At 35.0% G+C, this 18,900-nt stretch overlaps 4 protein-coding genes across 4 annotated transcripts in view; all 4 read left to right on the forward strand.

Annotated features, from left to right (window-relative positions):
- The first annotated feature begins 354 nt into the window (after positions 1-354).
- The window catches only part of LOC130234887 (UDP-glucuronosyltransferase-like), a 47,331-nt gene continuing 28,785 nt past the window's right edge, over positions 355-18,900 (forward strand). Inside the window, exon 1 of the mRNA XM_056465213.1 lies at positions 355-1,332. Within this exon, the coding sequence (XP_056321188.1) occupies positions 490-1,332 (843 nt within the window). The 5' untranslated portion in view covers positions 355-489. The remainder of the gene's footprint in view (positions 1,333-18,900) is intronic.
- Positions 4,606-6,306, forward strand: LOC130234440 (UDP-glucuronosyltransferase 1A5-like). The gene is given in 2 exon segments (XM_056464632.1): positions 4,606-4,612; positions 4,938-6,306. Coding segments are annotated over 2 exon segments (996 nt in total). The 3' UTR covers positions 5,927-6,306.
- On the forward strand, positions 10,846-12,302 carry LOC130234560 (UDP-glucuronosyltransferase 1A5-like). Its single transcript, XM_056464796.1, has 2 exons — positions 10,846-11,921; positions 12,261-12,302. The coding sequence occupies exons 1-2, from the start codon at positions 10,998-11,000 to the stop codon at positions 12,300-12,302; spliced, it is 966 nt and encodes a 321-aa protein (XP_056320771.1). The 5' UTR covers positions 10,846-10,997.
- LOC130234889 (UDP-glucuronosyltransferase 1A5-like) lies at positions 17,136-18,086 on the forward strand. The gene has a single exon (XM_056465219.1). The coding sequence runs from the start codon at positions 17,208-17,210 to the stop codon at positions 18,084-18,086; it is 879 nt and encodes a 292-aa protein (XP_056321194.1). The 5' UTR covers positions 17,136-17,207.

An 18,900-nucleotide genomic window follows, 5' to 3' on the forward strand; every position in this document is an offset into this window, starting at 1 on the left:
GGAAATGATTAGGCTAGTCACATTGAGTATAGGCTACTGTATGAACAAAATGAGTTGTCTCTTGCAGTTTTCTAGCAATTCTGCTAACTGGAACATGCAGTTATTTCTTCCATGTGGCATGTGGGAGTATTGTTTAAAGTGGTTCTGAAGAGGTGGAGCCGTAAAGCACACGCACTTTTACATGATCGTCGTGGACCTCTGGCATGTGTTTTTAAGTCATTCAAGGATTTTCCTTCTTTTGTAGAATTCATGTGAATTACCCAATATCGGGACCTGAGGGTGTGGTTTTTTTCACAGAGATTACATTTTTTGATGCCCTGCCTTCTTTTCTTTTTTCTTGCATTCACTTGTGGGATAAAAGCCTCTGCAGGAAAGTACAAATTCAGAAGTTCCTTGCAGAATTTCACAAAAAACAATTCTTGTCAATACTACCAGCTCATAAGCTTTATTTTTTTTTTTTTGGTAATTTTGAATGATAGAACTTTTAGAATGGCTGCTTCTGTGTTGGTTCTGTGTCTTTTCTGCCTAGTATCAGCAGAAGCTGGGAATTTACTGGTAATTCCAGCACTTGGCAGCCACTGGACTGGCATGAGACCTTTGGTGGAGGAGCTTGGCCGTAGAGGAAACCAGGTGGTGGTCGTATTCCCGGAGGAAAATGTGAACATGGCTCCAGCAAAGCACACCAAGACTCTGACATATCCAGTGCCCTACACCAAAGCTCAGATACAGGAGGGTACAGATGCAGCTATCAGTAAATTGTTTAGTGCAGATGTGTCTTCAGATGTGGCCAGGTTTCAGAGTTTCTTCATCACCATGGATATGCTTAAAGTTATCATTTCCCGAAATGCTGAGGGTTTGCTCCTCAACAAGGATTTGCTGAAAAAACTGCAAGACTACAACTTCGATGCCATTCTCACAGATCCATTTGAGACTGTTGGAGTTATTGCTGCAGAATATCTTTCAATTCCAGCTATTTATATGCAAACAAGCCATCCTTGTGGTGCTGACGCTCTTGCCAGTCAATGCCCAGCTCCACCGTCTTATGTTCCAAAAGGTTTAACTCACTTTACTAACCGCATGAATCTCTGGCAAAGAAGTGTAAACTTTGTAAGGACTCTTGTTCAGCCCGTGGCTTGCAGTCGCATGTTTGCTCGTGCAGATGAAATCGCCTCACAGGTGCTGCAGAAAAAAACATCAGTGATTGAGATCATGAGCCGTGCAGCTCTCTGGTTTATGCATTTTGACTTTGCCTTTGAATTTCCTCGTCCAGTGATGCCGAACATGGTCATTATTGGAGGAGTGGACAACAAGAAAGCAGAACCGTTGTCTCAAGTAAGTCTTTCTAATAGCTATCAATTCACAACACTACTTATTTTCTATCTAGTGTGATTTTGTTAAGATCTCTGTAATCCTCAGTTTTGTTGAACATTCTTAAACAGTATGTGCCTCCATAAATGCATCCCCCATTTCTCACTCAATGTATCATTTTAATTAATAAATTTAATCAAGTGAATCATTTTATTATTTATACAGTTTATGCTGTAAATGTGCAGTGGAGTACTGTGTGTTATTTGCTTTTCCTTGTGCAAATTCATTATAAAACTGATGCAGTTTTTTTAAATTTCCTAGAGAGGGAACTCTCATTATTGAGCTAGGCATAGTTTTACAAATTGTCTTGACTGGCATCTCATTTCTATGGTTTATTGCAAAATGAAAAACGGCATCTATATCTTTAATCTCATATTTTTGTTTGAGTTATTAGAGTTATAAGTTACTTTGAAGATTGAACTCAAATGCAGTCAATGAAGTTGTGGTTCATATTGATAAATGTGTCAGTGTCGCCACCATGTGTCTAAAAACTGTTCTTTCAAATAATACATACAATAACAAATTATAAAAATAAATAAATACAAAAATGTTATATATATATATATATATATATATATATATATATATATATATATATATATATATATATATATATACATATAATTTTTTTTAATTTATTTTTTTTAAACGTCTAGCCAGAAATAAACTTTATTTACTTATTAACTGCTGGCCTGTTTTGCTTCAAACAACTCAAACATGTCTAAAAAAAATTAACTCTGTAGACCTTGATAGCAGGTTAATGTGTCTTTTTAATTATCAGAGCTACAGGAAAGTATCCCTCCAGGAACAGGTTTGGATATTATTGAAAACTCTCAAAGCATGCGTCCATGATCAAAATGGGGCCTCCGGTGGACAGTAGCAGACTCACATGAGGTTATTAATTAGCAAATGATATAAATATTCTGAAAGTAAACTTTAGGTGAGCAGGTTACATTGTAACCGCGTGTTCTAACAACAAGCTATGTTATGAGATACGTAGTGATGAACAATTTGACTGTTTGCATCAGAAGCAACACAAAAGAAATTTAAATACAGCCATTCAGAAGCACAGAATATGCACTCACTCACGAAATGGTAAGCTTTATAATGTAATTAATACATATCAAACCTTAGTCCAATCACTATGTGTGGGTTTTGAGTCACAGTTCTAAAGTTTAATTTCAAATAGTTTATTTTATTTTCAATATCTGCTGCTGCTTTCAGTAGTATGGTAATAAATTTCATGTAAAATGGCTTTCAAAGTCACATTATTAGCATTTAACACTGAAGAAATCATTAAAATCATAAGAAATCATAAAAATCTATTTTATTTATTACTTCAAAACTGTTGAAGTCCAAAGCAGCTACACTGTAAACAAGTTGAGTTTACTTAGAAAACATGTGGAACTGATTGCCTCAAATTAAGAAGCAAATCAGTTCACCAACTTTGAGTAGATACAACTATTACTTTTTGTAGGTAACTTGTTTACTTGCATTGGTTATTAAACAACATGAGTACTGATAACTCAAAATGATAAGTTAAATATAGTTCAGTTAACTTACAAATTGTAGTTATGCTTTGTACACCTATCTTACAGCAAAGCCGTTTTCTCAACTAGCTTACTTGTTCAAATTACTAAACAAAAGCATGGAAACTGATTGCCTCGAATTTAAGAAGCAAATTAGTTTACCAACTTGTGGATACATATAACTATTTATTTGTGTAACTTGTTTACTTGTATTAGTTAATAGACAACACAGTACTAGTAACTCAGTGTGCCTTAAATTTCTCTTGAACTCAAAAATAATTTTGACCTATATGTTAGAGAGTTCCACATAAATGAGTTTGCATTTAAGTAACAATATTTAAGTAAACTTATGCTAATTACACAGTTGATGCAATTATAATGAGTGGAGTCAATTTACCATTCTTGATTTAGTTTTAATGCAAGTTAATTAAGCTCATCTATTACTCAAGGTGTAATGTAAAGGTGTAATGTGTAAATGTCACCTTCAACCTAAAAATAATCCAGTTCCATTTTTTGGAATTTTCACATAATCCAGCATCATTTATTTCAGCAAACGATACTTGTACAAAATCTAAAGACTACACATATAGCTGACCATGCATCAGTTATTCAAAGAAAGAAAAATGTTAAAGAAAAGTAGCAGTAACTGAAACAAAAGTACAGCAACTGTTCAACATTACAAAGGAAGCATAACTCTAGCCTTTTGGTCTTGACATAAAAATACAATATTTACAGAAATAGTCTTTATAGGACCTGGACCTTGTCTGACAGATTATTTGCATCTAGCCCCATAAACTGTTTTTAAAATACTTCAAAAAAGTACCTCAGGTTTTGTGAGAATTCAAGTTCAATGCGTAAATCATGACCAGGATTTAAAAAACAAACATGCATTTGCCACATTGTCAAAGTATTTAGATGCCTTTGATGATTCTAACATCACCTTCACAACGGTCTATAACATCTGTCTCGTCATATATGATGAGATGGTTTCTCTGGGTAGTAATGCACATCAAATCTAGGACTTCATCCTGTTCAACATCCTAAGAACAAAGGAAAAGACAAAACAAAAACTATTAACAATACAATTACACAATACAATAAAATTATTTAAGTACATCATTTCATAATTTAAAATAACAAGATAATATACAGTAAAGTTTGAAGAAAAATTATTTATGAAATTGTTCATTTGTCCATATCACCCTAATTTCAATATATTTCAATAGTATGTAGAATTCATTTTAAGTTATACTATTTTAGTATGTAGAGCTACCAAATAACAGTAATGGAAATAATAATATAACAACACATAATAGAATAGAATAGAATAGAATAGAATAGAATAGAATAGAATAGAATAGAAAGGATATACTTACAACTTTGAATGACAGCGTTAGGTATACCCCTCTCCTGTTTTTAAAATAAGAGTCCCAAGTTCATAGTAAAATAAATATAAGCCCAGTTAAACTTAAAAATACAGAGGGGAATTATCATTGCTGTACTCTAACTAAGAAAAGCCGCGGTCAATAAACTGCAGTGTGGAGCATGCATATTAATGTTCCAGTGTGTGGATCTTTACAGTCTGCTTTGTTCTTATTTGCCTGTTTTTCACATGGATTTTACACTCATAGAATTTACATGAGAAGAGGTGTTTGAGGCTCGCAGTATGCATGTCATTTTTCATGAACTGAACAGTTATTATTCAGCCATGCCAGGTATATAGATTTTTATTATGTGGAATCTTTATTAACATCCAATTTTTATATCTTTTAAATATGCTGCAGTCTTAGATTAGCATCTTTTCAAAAAAAAAAAAAAAAAGACCATTTTTAGTGTTTGATTTATGATTTATTTTAAAACTAAGGCTGTGGTTCACTGCTAAATGAATACTGTAATCATTTCAGACTCAACTTTTGATTGGTTATTGTAACTCTACTTTTAGTATAAAAGGCTGTGCCAGGGACTTCAATGTTAGAAGTGCTTGGAGACTTTCAAGAGAGTCATCTTACCAGTATCAGTTCATTTGCTTATGATATTTAGTAGAGGATTAGTAGATTAGAATTGCTGCTTTTGTGTTGCCCTTGTATCTTTTCTGCCTGGGATCAGCAGAGGCTGGGAAGATTTTAGTAGTTCCTTCAGATGGCAGCCACTGGATGGGTATGAAGCCTTTGGTGGAGGAGCTTGGCCGTAGAGGAAACCAGGTGGTGGTCGTCATCCCAGAAGCAAGTCTGAGTATGGGTCCGTCTCAGCACACCACAACTCTGACTTATCCTGTGCCCTACACCAAAGCTCAAATACAGGAGATTGTGAAAGCCGGTGTTACAACTCTGATCAGTACTCATGTATCTACAGATCTGGCCAGGTTTCAGAGTTTCATCAACAGAATGGATCTGCTCAGTAATATTGTCATCCGTAGTGTTGAGGGTTTACTCTCCAACAAGAACTTGATGAAGAAACTACAAGACTATAACTTTGATGTCATTCTCACAGATCCATTTGAGCTTGTTGGAGTTTTTGCTGCAGAATATCTCTCAGTTCCTGCCATTTACATACAAACAAGTCATCCTTGTGGTGCTGACGTTCTTGCCAGTCAATGCCCAGCTCCACCGTCTTATGTTCCAAAAGGTCTGACTCACTTTTCTGACCGCATGAATCTCTGGCAAAGAAGTGTAAACTTTGTTAGAACTTTTTTTCAGCCCGTGGCCTGCAGACGCATGTTTGCTCGAGCAGATAAAATCGCTTCACGTGTTCTTCAGAGAAAAACATCTATAATGGAGATCATGAGCCGTGCAGCTCTCTGGTTTGTGCATTCTGACTTTGCTTTAAAATTTCCTCATCCATTAATGCCCAACATGATAATAATTGGAGGAATGGACAACAGGAAAGCAAAACCATTGTCACAAGTAAGTCATCAAATATTAAAGCTATTTGCTGTTAAAATAAAAATCACACCAAAAAGGCCCTTTTCATGTATAATCACACTTATAAATGAATCTGCAAAGAAAGCTCAGTTTCCTGTTCTTAGCTGACAGGAGTGGCACCCGGTGTGGTCTTCTGCTGCTGTAGCTTATCCGCCTGGGCTACAGCAGCAGATGTTCGACATGTTGCATTTGTGCTCACAGAACTGCCTCCCACTGGATTTTTTTTTTTCGAACCATTTTCTGTAAACCCTAGAGATGGTTGTGTGTAAAAATCCCAGTAGATCAGCAGTTTCTGAAATACTCAGAGCAGCCCATCTGGCACCACCAACCATGTCACATTCAAAGTCACTTAAATCACCTTTCTTCCCCATTGATGCTCGGTTTGAACTGCAGCCAATCATCTTGACCATGTCTACATGCCTAAATGCAACGAGTTGCAACTATGTGATTGGCTGATAAGAAATTTGCATTAACGAACAGTTTGAAAAGTGTACCTTATAAAGTGGCCGGTGTGTGTGTGTGTGTGTGTGTGTGTGTGTGTGTGTTTTGTTGGGTTGTTTGTTTGTTTGTTTGTTTGTTTTTTGTCTGATCATTTTCTTCAGCAATGTCTCATTCCAGAACATTTGTCTTGAAGTTCCTACAGAGGCTAGTCTCAGTGTTGGAAACTATTAGCCATGCATGGATTTTTTTGAACTGTTAGTTAAACGCATATCTTTGCCAGTCATGTCAAACGTCAAAACTGTATTCAAGATTAACTGTGAAAACTGTTTCTGTCTCTGTAAGCAGATTTAAGTGATAGGTTAGTGCAGGGAGCACTTGAAGGCAGGGTGTTTGAAACGCATATTTTAGATTTAAAAATAAATGTTTAAAAGAGCACAGTTTACATTAGTGAACATTTAATACAGTTCTTTAGATTAGATATTAAAATCCTAGAGTCTGTACTCCAATCAGGAAACACTTCAGCCAATAAACTGCAGTCTGGAGCTCGCAATGTGCATTATAACTGCCTGTTTTGTTCTGATTTGCCTGTTTTTCAAATGGATTTTACACTTAGCATTTACAAGAGAAAAGGATTTTGAGGCTCACTGTATCCATGTTATTTTCATGTAATGAACTCATTATTCAGCTATGTCTACGTAGATTTTCATTTTGTGCAACATTTAACACTGTCCCATTATAATATATTTTAAATATGCTGCAGTCTTAGATTAGCATCTTCTCCAAAAAAAAAAAAAGAAAAAAAGAATTTTCGATATTTGGTGTCGTACAGTTAAATTTATGGATATTTAAGTTTATAAATTCTATTGCATCATATCGGAAATGATTTTATGGCATGTAATTGTTTTTAATTGATATCATCATTTATGTGTGATTGTATTGACAATTATGTTGTTTATGTACAATACAAGTCAAAGGTTTTGGAATTAGTAAGATTTTAATGTTTTAAAATAAGCTAATTCCGTAACCCTTTTTAGTAACTACACACTATGAATCATTTATTAAGCATTAGTAAATAGTTAATTTATTATCTGTAAAGCATTAACTCTACATTAACAGATGTTAGTAAGTGGTTTATAAGAACAGCTACAAATTCTGTATTCTTGTCATATAAGCATATAATGTGCTTAATTATTGTATTTTCATACTTTGTTAATTATTATTTTTTTATTACAAAATTAAGTATCGCATCATTTACAAACCAGTTATTTGAGAGAAGTTGCTGGTTTTTAAAGATTATTCAGAATGCTCAAGTAAATGATTAATAAACTATTCAAATCAACATTTATACATCTTATTATTCAGGTATAGATTAATAGTTAATGTGTATTTTAATAAATGCTTTATTAACTCAACTTCATCAATTTTTTTAATTAATCTAAAGTGAGCACTATTTATGCTTTATAAATCCCTTATAAATGTTTAGTTCTATTCTAAATAGAAAAAAGAAAATAAATGACTTTATTAATTTCTATTAATTTCAAGATACACAAATTCAATTCAATTCACCTTTATTTGTATAGCGCTTTTACAATGTAGATTGTGTCAAAGCAGCTTCACATAAAAGATCACAGTAAATTGGAACAGTGTAGTTCAGTTTTTAGTGTTTAAGTTCAGTTCAGTTTAGTTCAGTTCAGTGTGGTTTAATAATCACTACTGAGAGTCCAAATATTGAAGAGCAAATCCAACGATGCTCAGCTCTACAGATCCCGAACCATGCAAGCCAGTGGCGACAGCGGAGAGGGAAAAAAAACTTCACAAATTGGCGAAAGTGAAGAAAAAAAAAACTTAAGAGAAACCAGGCTCAAAATGAATCGGTATCAAATGAAAAATAAATCTTTGCAATCTTAACTAAAATAAAACTACTGTACAGTTTAAACATTGTTAAATAATATTAAAATGTTGCATCTCTTATATTTTAAATTATTAAATTGTTTTGTCCAGTTTTATGTTATATTTTGTCACTCCTGTTATTCGGCAATGTTTATAGAAACTTTAAAATAATGTTACTTTTTAGATAAGATTGCAAAGATGTATTGTTCATTAGATACTAAGCTTTTAATTGTCATTTATTAGAGATTTATAAAGCATAAATAGTCCTCACTTTAGATTAGGTCACAAAACTGGATGAAGTTGAGTTAATAAAGCAATTAATAACATACAAATTAACTATTAGTATATGCCTGAACAGTAATATATAAATGTTGATTTAAATAGTTTATTAATCCTCTACTAACTCATTTTGAATGATTTTAAAAACCTCCAACTACTCTTAAACACAAATGATTTGTAAATAATGCAATACTTCATTTAGTTATGAAAATTTAATCAGTAACAAAGTATGAAAGAACAATTATTAAGCACATTTAAATGTGCTTGTAAGTCAAGAATACAGCATTTGCACCTGCAGTTATAAACGGCTAACTAATGTCTATTAATGCTGAGTTAAAGCTTAATTCATTATTTGTTAACTATTTGCTAATGCTTAACACATGATTTATAGTATAAAGTGTTACTGCTTATTCTGCTCACAAAAGCTGCATTTAATAAAAAAATACTGAAAACTGTGAAATTGTGAAATATCATTAGTTTTATATAACCTACATACTTGTGAAATTATCAAAGATCATAGCATGTATATTGCTACTCTGATGATTTAAAGGGCTTTTTTATTCTAAATTGTAAGTTGATTTGGATAAAAGTGTCTGCAAAATGATTAATGTAAATTAATTTTATCGTTAAAAATGGAGATAATTACGGAGGTGTATCCGTATTTGTGATGAACATTCTTATACAGTATGTGCCTTTATAAACACATTTCTCTCTCAATATACCATTGTTATTAATGCTTTTAATCATGCAGGGTATTTTATTATTTAAGTCATTTTAATCTGTTCAGCTGTTATCTGAATGCTCTAACAGTGGAATATACTATTTGCTTTTCCATGTTCAAATGCATTCTAATACATTTCTCTTAGATGCAGTTCTCTTAAAAGTTCCTAGAGAGGGAACTCTGTGTATTAGATTTGAGCTAGGCGTAGTTTTACATCATTTCCTTGACTTGAATTTCAATGTCTTTAGCAGGAAGGTTAATATAAAGCAGGGGTGCCCAAACTTTTTCTTATGAAGGGCAAAAACCAAACTTAATTAAGGCTAGTGGGCCGAAGGTAAATATAGTTGGCATTGGTAATTTCCTAATTTATTTAATAATATATTTTTTTAAATGACTAGAAAGCAATTAACTAATAAATAAATTACATTAATAATTTAATAATACAACATAATTGTTTTTACAATTTATAATTAACTTATTACAGTAAAAACAAAAACAATCTCATTTATGACAGAACACTAGTGAACACTTACTGTACACTAGTTTTTGCCTTAATTTGCTTCTGTCGTCTATCTATCTAGTGACAGTATTTACATTTTAAAAAATAAGATTTGTTTACTACATTTAATTGAAGCATAAAATTTAGTTTGCTTTTTTGTAGCTCAGAAATAAACAAACAACCAAAAAAGTTTATGTTAGATGGGATGGTGGGCCAAATGAAAGGTTACAATGGACCAACTTTGGCCCGCGGGCCCTACTTTGGGCATCTCTGTTATAAAACAACCCTTTGTTATTATTTTCTCAGTGTCCTGGCTAAGTAGATCTAAGCAGATGTTAAACATGCTTATATTTCTTAAGTTTTATTAAATACAATTCATTTATTGATGCTTTAATCCTGTTACTTAAACAGTTTAGCAGTTCAACAACTGAATTTTACCTCCTATCCAACTACTATACTGCTGAAACTACAGTCTTCTATTATTTATTTTTTTACCTGTTTACCTATTGCTGCAACCAAGAAATATCAGATACAAATGTATGTTCATAAAAATGATTAAGATCACTATATTTAATTTGAGTAAATTTGCAACATCATGTGTGTTGCTCACAGAGCATTGAAAGGTTGTGCCTTTTGTCAGAACACTGTGATTCAGAAGACTTTGTGTAGTCTGATTCCCTACTCCAGTGCAGCCATGTCAGAATGCTTGGTAAAAATGTTGATGCATTTATTTGTTCAGTGGAGTTGACTTAAGGACTCAAAAAGCTCAAAGTCTAACCCCTTTCTGGAAGTTTTTTTTAATAGTTTTATGAACACTTGTAAATAAAAAAAAACACACACTCAACTTTATATATCAGTCATGCAGACTAAGGATGAACATTTTGGTGAAGAAAAAAAGGAAATTTTTTAAAGGTTAAAATCTTTCAAATCTGAAAAGGGTTTAAAATATGTAGACATCTTATGTATGCAGAACTCACACTCTGTCTGACACACTCAGTTTGTCTCATAATTCATTGTCCGCATGCATGGTACCAAGCATATGTAGTTTCAGCATGCATACTGTAGCATCAAACTTTCAAGACTTACATGCCATGGTTTTATTGATTTATAAGGGTTTTTTTTTTTTTATTTCTCTGAAACTAAGGCCATGGTTTACTGCTAAATGAAGACTGTAATCATTTCAGAATCAACCTTTGATTGGTTGTTGAAACTCCCCTTTTACTTTAAAAGTCTGTGCCAGAAACTGCAAATCTACAAGTGCTTGCAGACTTTCAAAACAGTCATCTTACATGTACTACCAGTATATTTGCTTATGTTATTTGGTACAGGATTAGATACAATAGGTTAGAATGGCTGCTTTTGTGTTGCTCTTCTGTCTTTTCTGCCTGGCATCAGCAGAGGCTGGGAAGATTTTAGTAGTTCCTTCAGATGGCAGCCACTGGACGGGTATGAAGCCTTTGGTGGAGGAGCTTGGCCGTAGAGGAAACCAGGTGGTGGTTGTCATCCCAGAAGCAAGTCTGAGTATGGGTCCGTCTCAGCACACCACAACTCTGACTTATCCTGTGCCCTACACTAAAGCTCAGATACAGGAGATTGTGAAAGCCGGTGTTACGACTCTGATAAGTACTCATGTATCTACAGATCTGGCCAGGTTTCAGAGTTTCATCAACAGAATGGATTCGCTTAGTAATATTATAATCCGTAGTGCTGAGGGTTTACTCTCCAACAAGAACTTGATGAAGAAACTGCAAGACTATAACTTTGATGTCATTCTCACAGATCCATTTGAGCTTGTTGGAGTTTTTGCTGCAGAATATCTCTCAGTTCCTGCCATTTACATACAAACAAGTCATCCTTGTAACGTTGACGTTCTTGCCAGTCAATGCCCAGCTCCACCATCTTATGTTCCACATATTTTAACTCACTTTTCTGACCGCATGAATCTCTGGCAAAGAAGTGTAAACTTTGTAAGGACTCTTGTTCAGCCCGTGGCCTGCAGACGGTTGTTCGCTCGTGCAGATGAAATCGCTTCACGTGTTCTTCAGAGAAAAACATCTATAATGGAGATCATGAGCCGTGCAGCTCTCTGGTTTGTGCATTCTGATTTTGCTTTGGAATTCCCTCACCCATTAATGCCCAACATGATCATAGTTGGAGGAATGGACAACAGGAAAGCAGAACCTTTGTCAAAGGTAAGTCTACTAACAGCTGTTGTATCAAAACAGTTATTGGTAAACCAGCACTGTTTCTGTGATTCCCATCAAATATTAAGGGTATTTGCTATTGAAATGAAAATCACATCAAAAATAGCCTGTATAAACACACTCATAAATCAAACAGTTTTGGAACTATTTTGAGTAATTTGTTAAAATGGCACCTTCCACTGTGATCAAGTAGTTCGTGGGTCAAGATGTTGGTGGGAGCGGGACCCCAGTGAGCATTTTTATGTCTGTAAATAAATAAATGTAAAAAAAATATATATATATATATATATATATATATATATATATATATATATATATATATATATATATATATATATATATATATATATAATTCTCTAGTTTTATAATACAAATTCTATGAACTAGTTATTTGGGTTTTGTGTACAGGGGAAAAGGAGTAATACCTCCACTCCATCATCACAAACCTAATTCTGTCTTCACACTCTTGGTGTCACTGTATCTAATTTAAACCTCCCAGACTACAACTTTGATGATGCCATTCTTACATATCCATTTGATGCCTAGCTCTACCATCTTATGTTCCACGTGTTTTAACTCACTTTACTGACCGCAAAAATCTCTGGCAAACTGTAAAATTTGTAAGCACTCTAAATCAGGCCATGGGCTGCATACACATCTGCTCGTGCAGATGAAGTCACCTCAGAGATACTAAAGAAAAAAACATTTAGCAGCACATGAGCAGTAGGCTACACAAGAAAAGTGCATTCTCATTTTTGTTGAACTTTCCTTTACAGTATACCTCCATAAATGCTTTACCTATTTCTTACTCAATGTAAATTTTATAATTAATAATTTACAGACAATAAACAGGCCCTGGCTTTTAGACTTACTGCTGGTAACAGTCTGGATGATCCTTCTTTAGTCCAGAGCCTGTGGCATCCATTTTTCCCAAACAAATACCTAAAATACTGATTCATCTTACCATAGTATACGTTTTCACTGTGTGATGGTCCATCCCAGTTGCCTCTGATCAGAGAAGTCGATGGTGCTTCTGAACTGTTAACATAGTACAGTTTTAACTGGAATTTGTGGATGGAACTACGTATTGTGGTACTTGACAAAGGTTTGCCAAAGTAGTCCTGAGTCCATGTGGTGATATCACTTATCCCCTTAAAGCCCAAGGTGTTTTGTAACATGCATTTTTTTATTTCTCTTCGCTATTTGGGCTTATTGGAACCTAATTCGAATAAAAATTCTATCTTTGGATCAGATGTACTTTTAGAGAAAAATTATGTCCATATATGTAGACTTGTGGTCCAGATTTATATGAAACACTTTTTCTTGAATTTTTTTTTCAATGCATATTTATCATGGAATTTTTGTTTTTACTTGCTGTAACATGGGGAGTGACAGAGACAACTGAGGTTTAGGATCCACGTGCAGGTTTATTCAAACTCAGGGAGGCAATGGTCAACACAGGTGCAAACAGATGTATGAAGGCAGTCCAGAATCGTAATCAAACACAGGCGAGAGGTCGGAAGGCAGGCGGCAGACAAGGATAACTAGGTAAACAAGGCTAGGGTAAACACACGGAAAACCAAGACTAAGGAAACGCGTTGTAATGTCACTTTACAGTAAAACAAGACTCGGCAATGGAAGTGAGAGTGTGTGCTGTATAAATAGTGTGTGTAATCAGTCTTTGACAATCCTCAGCTGGTGCAAGTGTAATCAGTCAAAATGAGGAAGCATGTGTGTTTGTGAACGGAGTGCATGTATGAAAATGTAGTCCATGAATGGCGGATTTGTAGTCCATAGATTATTGTGAAGGTGAGTGCTTACCAGCGACCTCCGGTGGTTAGAGATCGCTGGTAATCATGACACTTGCTTTGACTATCAGAGAGTAAAAACAAAATTTTCCCCATTTTGGACAGTTAAAGAGGGTTTGAGAAATTTCATTTACCGCAAAACCAGATGACACTATGTCTGTAACAAAATATAAAGCATTCACTGTACTTTAAATAGCCACGCAAGAGCTAAAATGTGCTCTCCATGCATGTGGACACTCAAGCCCTAGCAGGTTATGGCCCGTTTCCACTGAGTGGTACGGTACGGTTCGGTTTGGTTTGGTATGCTTTTGTGGCCGTTTCCACTGTCAAAAAGCGTACCGAACCGAACCGTACCGTACCACTTTTTCGGCACCCTTTCGAAAGGGTACGAAAGACGAGAAAGGGTACCAAAAGGCGGAGCTAGACGTGCAACTGAACGCTATTGGTTTACAGAGATACGTCATTCGCCTACGCAACAAGCCAGAATGAAAACAAAAAACCCGCCATGTTTGAAATACACAGCCGACGAGCCGAGACAATACAGCGGAATGATTTATACATATAATAACGAGCCATGGTCGACCTGGGCTCAAACAAACCTTGTCGTCGTCTTGATAAACAGCCACAAAGGCAAGAAGAAGAGCAGATTTACCCTGAGCCCCGTAGTTTTTTACGAGGCAGTCTGAGGCGCGAGCGGTTTCGCTTTCTTGCTAGCGTTCGCGCGCGTCTCTAACATTATATCTGAAATAACAAACTTCTTGAGCTGATGATAATTACCTGCGCTTGATTATTGATGTGCTTTTAAAACCCGATCCTGTCAGACACTGACAAACGCGAGAGTGAAGCGTGAAGAAACAAAGGAGAAGCCGGAAAAAAAGGAGCACATTATTTTTTCAGCAAACATGAACAAAATGCCATGTATAACTAACTTATTATCTTCACATTTTGGACTATTATGAACTCAGATTGACGGAATTACTGACTAACAGAGGCTACGTGTGCTGCGGAAGATTACAGACACAGATGAGAGGTTTTCACTGACTAGGCTATAATTTGTATTGTTTTGAACCTAAATACGGACGAAAATGTCTGCTGTGTGTATTTCTTCTGTAGTTGGTAACATTTCGGAGACTGTAAGGGGCTGTATGCGTCTATATATGTTCATTTATTTAGTTATTTAATATAATTACAGACGTTACAGTAGGCTGTTTCGCACTATCATTGATCTGCAGTTATAATCAACTCATGTTCATAGAAAAATTACTAATAAACATTTCTACACAAGTATTTATGTGTATGAAGCATCTGTTTTGTGAGAAGTGCTTCTCATATGATATGAAAGTGACCTGTACAGCTTTATTGTAGACATTTCCTCGAGTGAGAATGACGTCGACTGAAACTGTCTGTCATACACCACGCCCACCAAAAGGGTACCCTTGTTAGTGGAAACGCAAGCCTGATAAAGGTGACCCGTACCAAACCGAACCAAACCGTACCGTACCGGTCAGTGGAAACGAGCCATTATAGAAGAATGAGGTTTCTTGGTGCAGTGACACCAGAGCGATCAGAGTTCACAATAGTTCAGCTTAGGCTTGCTTCTTTGTTCTTTACGCACTGAAATTCCTCCATATTCCTTAAATCTTTTAATTATGTTATGCACCATTAAAGAAGAAATATCCAAATGCCTATCTTTCTTTGAGGAACATTGTTTTTAAACGTTTCAACAATTTTCTCACGAATCTCTCTGGCAAACTGGCGATCCTTGGCCCATCTTTGCTCCTTAAGTACTGGACTTTTCTTGAATGGTGTTTTTATACCAAATCATAATTACAATCACCTGTTGACATCACCTGTTTCCAAATCACATCATCATTTAACCAGTTTGCCTGATTACTAGCCCTAAACTGCTCCTGTCCCAACCTTTTTGGAATGTGTTGCAGGTCTGAATGAAAGGAAATGCAATCGACCAGACAAAACATGAAATCTTTTGTTCATATTGTCTGCAATGAAATACAAGTCAAAGTAAACTTGTAAATCACTACTTTCTTTTTTTATTTGCGTGTTCTATACTGTCCCATCTTTTTCTGACTGGGGTTGTAGTATTTATAACTTTTAATCAGTTGAGTTCAGAATGTTCTAACTTTGCAGTGGAGTACAGTGTGTCATTTGCTTTTCCATGCGCAAAATGTGTTCTAAAACTGCTGCAGTTCCCTTAAAGTTCCTAGAGAGGGAACTATCATTATTAGTTTTGAGCTAGGCATAGTTTTACATCATTTTCCTTGACTGGCATCTTAATTTATAGTTTGTAGTGCAAAAACAGCTTTTATGTCTTTAATCTCTTATTTTTGCTTGAGTTTACTATTCTTTTCAAGCTCATTGTTTAGTCTTTGTTGAAGAATTTTTGCAGAAAAAACACTCTCTGTGTTACTGAGTTATATTAAAATACTCTAAGCATTGAAACACAAATGCAGTGAATGAAGTTCAAAGAACTTCAAAAGTGAAGTTTTTAAAAAAACATATTTTAAAGTAAATATATCCAGCAAGAAAACCACTGTCCTGTCCTGTTTTGTTCCAACCAGTTTAAACACACTTTGTTAGTCTGCAGACCTTGCTTGCATGTGTATTCATGTTTACTTTGGATCAGAGGTAAAGTCTGCAGAAAACAGCGCTACAGGAACAAATATGGACATCCCTATTACAAAGCAAGCACTTTATTGTCATTCTTTTCTCAGTGTCATAGCTAAGTGTCTAGTTAAATATGCTTACACTTCTTAACTTTTACTATACTGCTTTATTATTTTTTAATTATTACTTATTGCTACGAGAATACATGTTGTGTGAATATAATCAAGAAATCTTTTTAGAATTTCTTGTAGCATATTTTTCCAGCGTTGTCAGAGTATGAAAAGATCAGATAACCAAAATCTAAAATAGTTCAGACATTTTAGATTCCACACTCCAGTGCAGTCGTGACCGTTCACACACTGTAAGATATAATATGTAAGCTAGAGTGCAAACTAGTGTACTTTGTAAAAAAAAAATGTCGACGTGCTTGGTTGATAATTTGTTAAGTTGACTAAAGGACTCAAAAGAGCTCAAAGTCTACCCTCTGTCTGAAAAGGTTTATAATTAGACATGGGAAAAATCTTTAATTTTAAAATAAATATTTACATTACATTGCAATAGATGAATTACAATTACCATAAAGTGCTTCTATTAGCTTACATTTAGCAAATTATGATACTCTCTCTTGAATCTCTCTTGAATGATTCACCGCAAATAGTTGTCACATTATTTTAGTGTAACTTAAGAAGTTTATTAAATGAAATATCCAGCAGCTTGATTGATTTATGAGAGTTGGATTCTTTTCTTTCTCTGACATGAAGGCTGTGCCTCACTGATGAAGAATGGAGATTGTAATCTTTTCAGGCTCAACCTTTGGTTAGTTGTTGAAACTCCCCTTTTAGTATAAAAGCTTGTGCCAGAAACTGCAAGTGTATAAGTGCTTGCAGACACAAAGCAGTCCTTTTTTCTTTGGGATTGTTAAATGGCTGCTTCTGTATTGCTCTTCTGTCTTTTCTGCCTGGCATCAGCAGAGGCTGGGAAGATTTTAATAGTTCCTTCAGATGGCAGCCACTGGATGGGTATGAAGCCTTTGGTGGAGGAGCTTGGCCGTAGAGGAAACCAGGTGGTGGTCGTCATCCCAGAAGCAAGTCTGAGTATGGGTCCGTCTCAGCACACCACAACTCTGACTTATCCTGTGCCCTACACCAAAGCTCAGATACAGGAGCATATCAGTGCTAGTGTTGCTAATTTGATAAGTACTCATGTATCTACAGATCTTGCCAGGTTTCAGAGTTTCGTTAACACCATGGATCTGCTTAGTAATCTTATAACACGTAACGTTGAGGGTTTGCTCTTCAACAAGGACTTGATGAAGAAACTGCAAGACTATAACTTTGATGTCATTCTCACAGATCCATTTGAGACCGTCGGAGTCATTGCTGCAGAATATCTCTCAATTCCAACCATTTACATTCAAACAAGTCATCCTTGTGGGGTTGACGCTCTTGCCAGTCAATGCCCAGCTCCACCGTCTTATGTTCCACAACGTTTAACTCACTTTTCTGACCGCATGAATCTCTGGCAAAGAAGTGTAAACTTTGTAAGGACTCTTGTTCAGCCCGTGGCCTGCAGACGGATGTTCGCTCGTGCAGATGAAATCGCTTCACGTGTTCTTCAGAGAAAAACATCTATAATGGAGATCATGAGCCATGCAGCTCTCTGGTTTGTGCATTCTGATTTTGCTTTGGAATTCCCTCATCCATTAATGCCCAACATGATCATAGTCGGAGGATTGGACAACAGGAAATCAGAACCTTTGTCACAGGTATGTCTTCAGCTGTTGTTTCGCCATGGCTATTGATAAACCTTTCTCCCTTTAAATATAAAGAATATTTGCTGTTGAAATGAAAAGCACATCTAAAAGAGTCGTTTTATGTATAGACACACTAAAATATGCAACTGAACAAAAAGCTTGTAGTAGGTTTATTCGTGATTATCACCCAGCAGTGTTGGAAATCTTTTTATCCAGTGCGATCAAGTAGTTGTTGGATCAGTTTCTTGCGGGTAGGGACATCAGTAAGACTTTTCGTAGGTCTGCGAAAAAAATAGAGCTAAAACTTGTTCTTGGAATTTTGTCACTCTTTTATCACTACAAAACTCTACGAACCAGTTCTTTATTTACAGAGTGTTCTAGAGTGGCATGTTTGATGAAATATGCATTGAAATAAGCAGCATCACAAACCTAATTTTATTATCACACTTCAACATCACTAATGTTTTTCATTTTTAAAAATTGGTTTGGTGCCGTTTTCACAAACAGTTGGTACATTTTTTAAACTATTAAATAAGTATTTTTATCACTAACAGATCATAAAAACAAAAAAAGAAAGAAAACATTTCACAATATATTCAATTGTGTTAATATTATTTACATATTAATTCACAGTAGCTTTCATTCACAGTAACTGCATTTCTTAAAGCGAATACTATCAAACTTTGCATCACTTATCCATCAGTTTAATACGTTTGTCTACATTTAATTCAACCGATCTTAATGTTTAATCAGTGAACCATTTATTTTGTCCATACATTTTCAACTTGTCTTGATAGTTGATCATTTTAAGTTAGAAATTGCTGCAAGGGCTTTCAATCAAGAAACACTAATTACTACAGTA

This window comes from Danio aesculapii, chromosome 9 (assembly GCF_903798145.1).
Source record: "Danio aesculapii chromosome 9, fDanAes4.1, whole genome shotgun sequence".
NCBI lineage: Eukaryota > Metazoa > Chordata > Actinopteri > Cypriniformes > Danionidae > Danio > Danio aesculapii.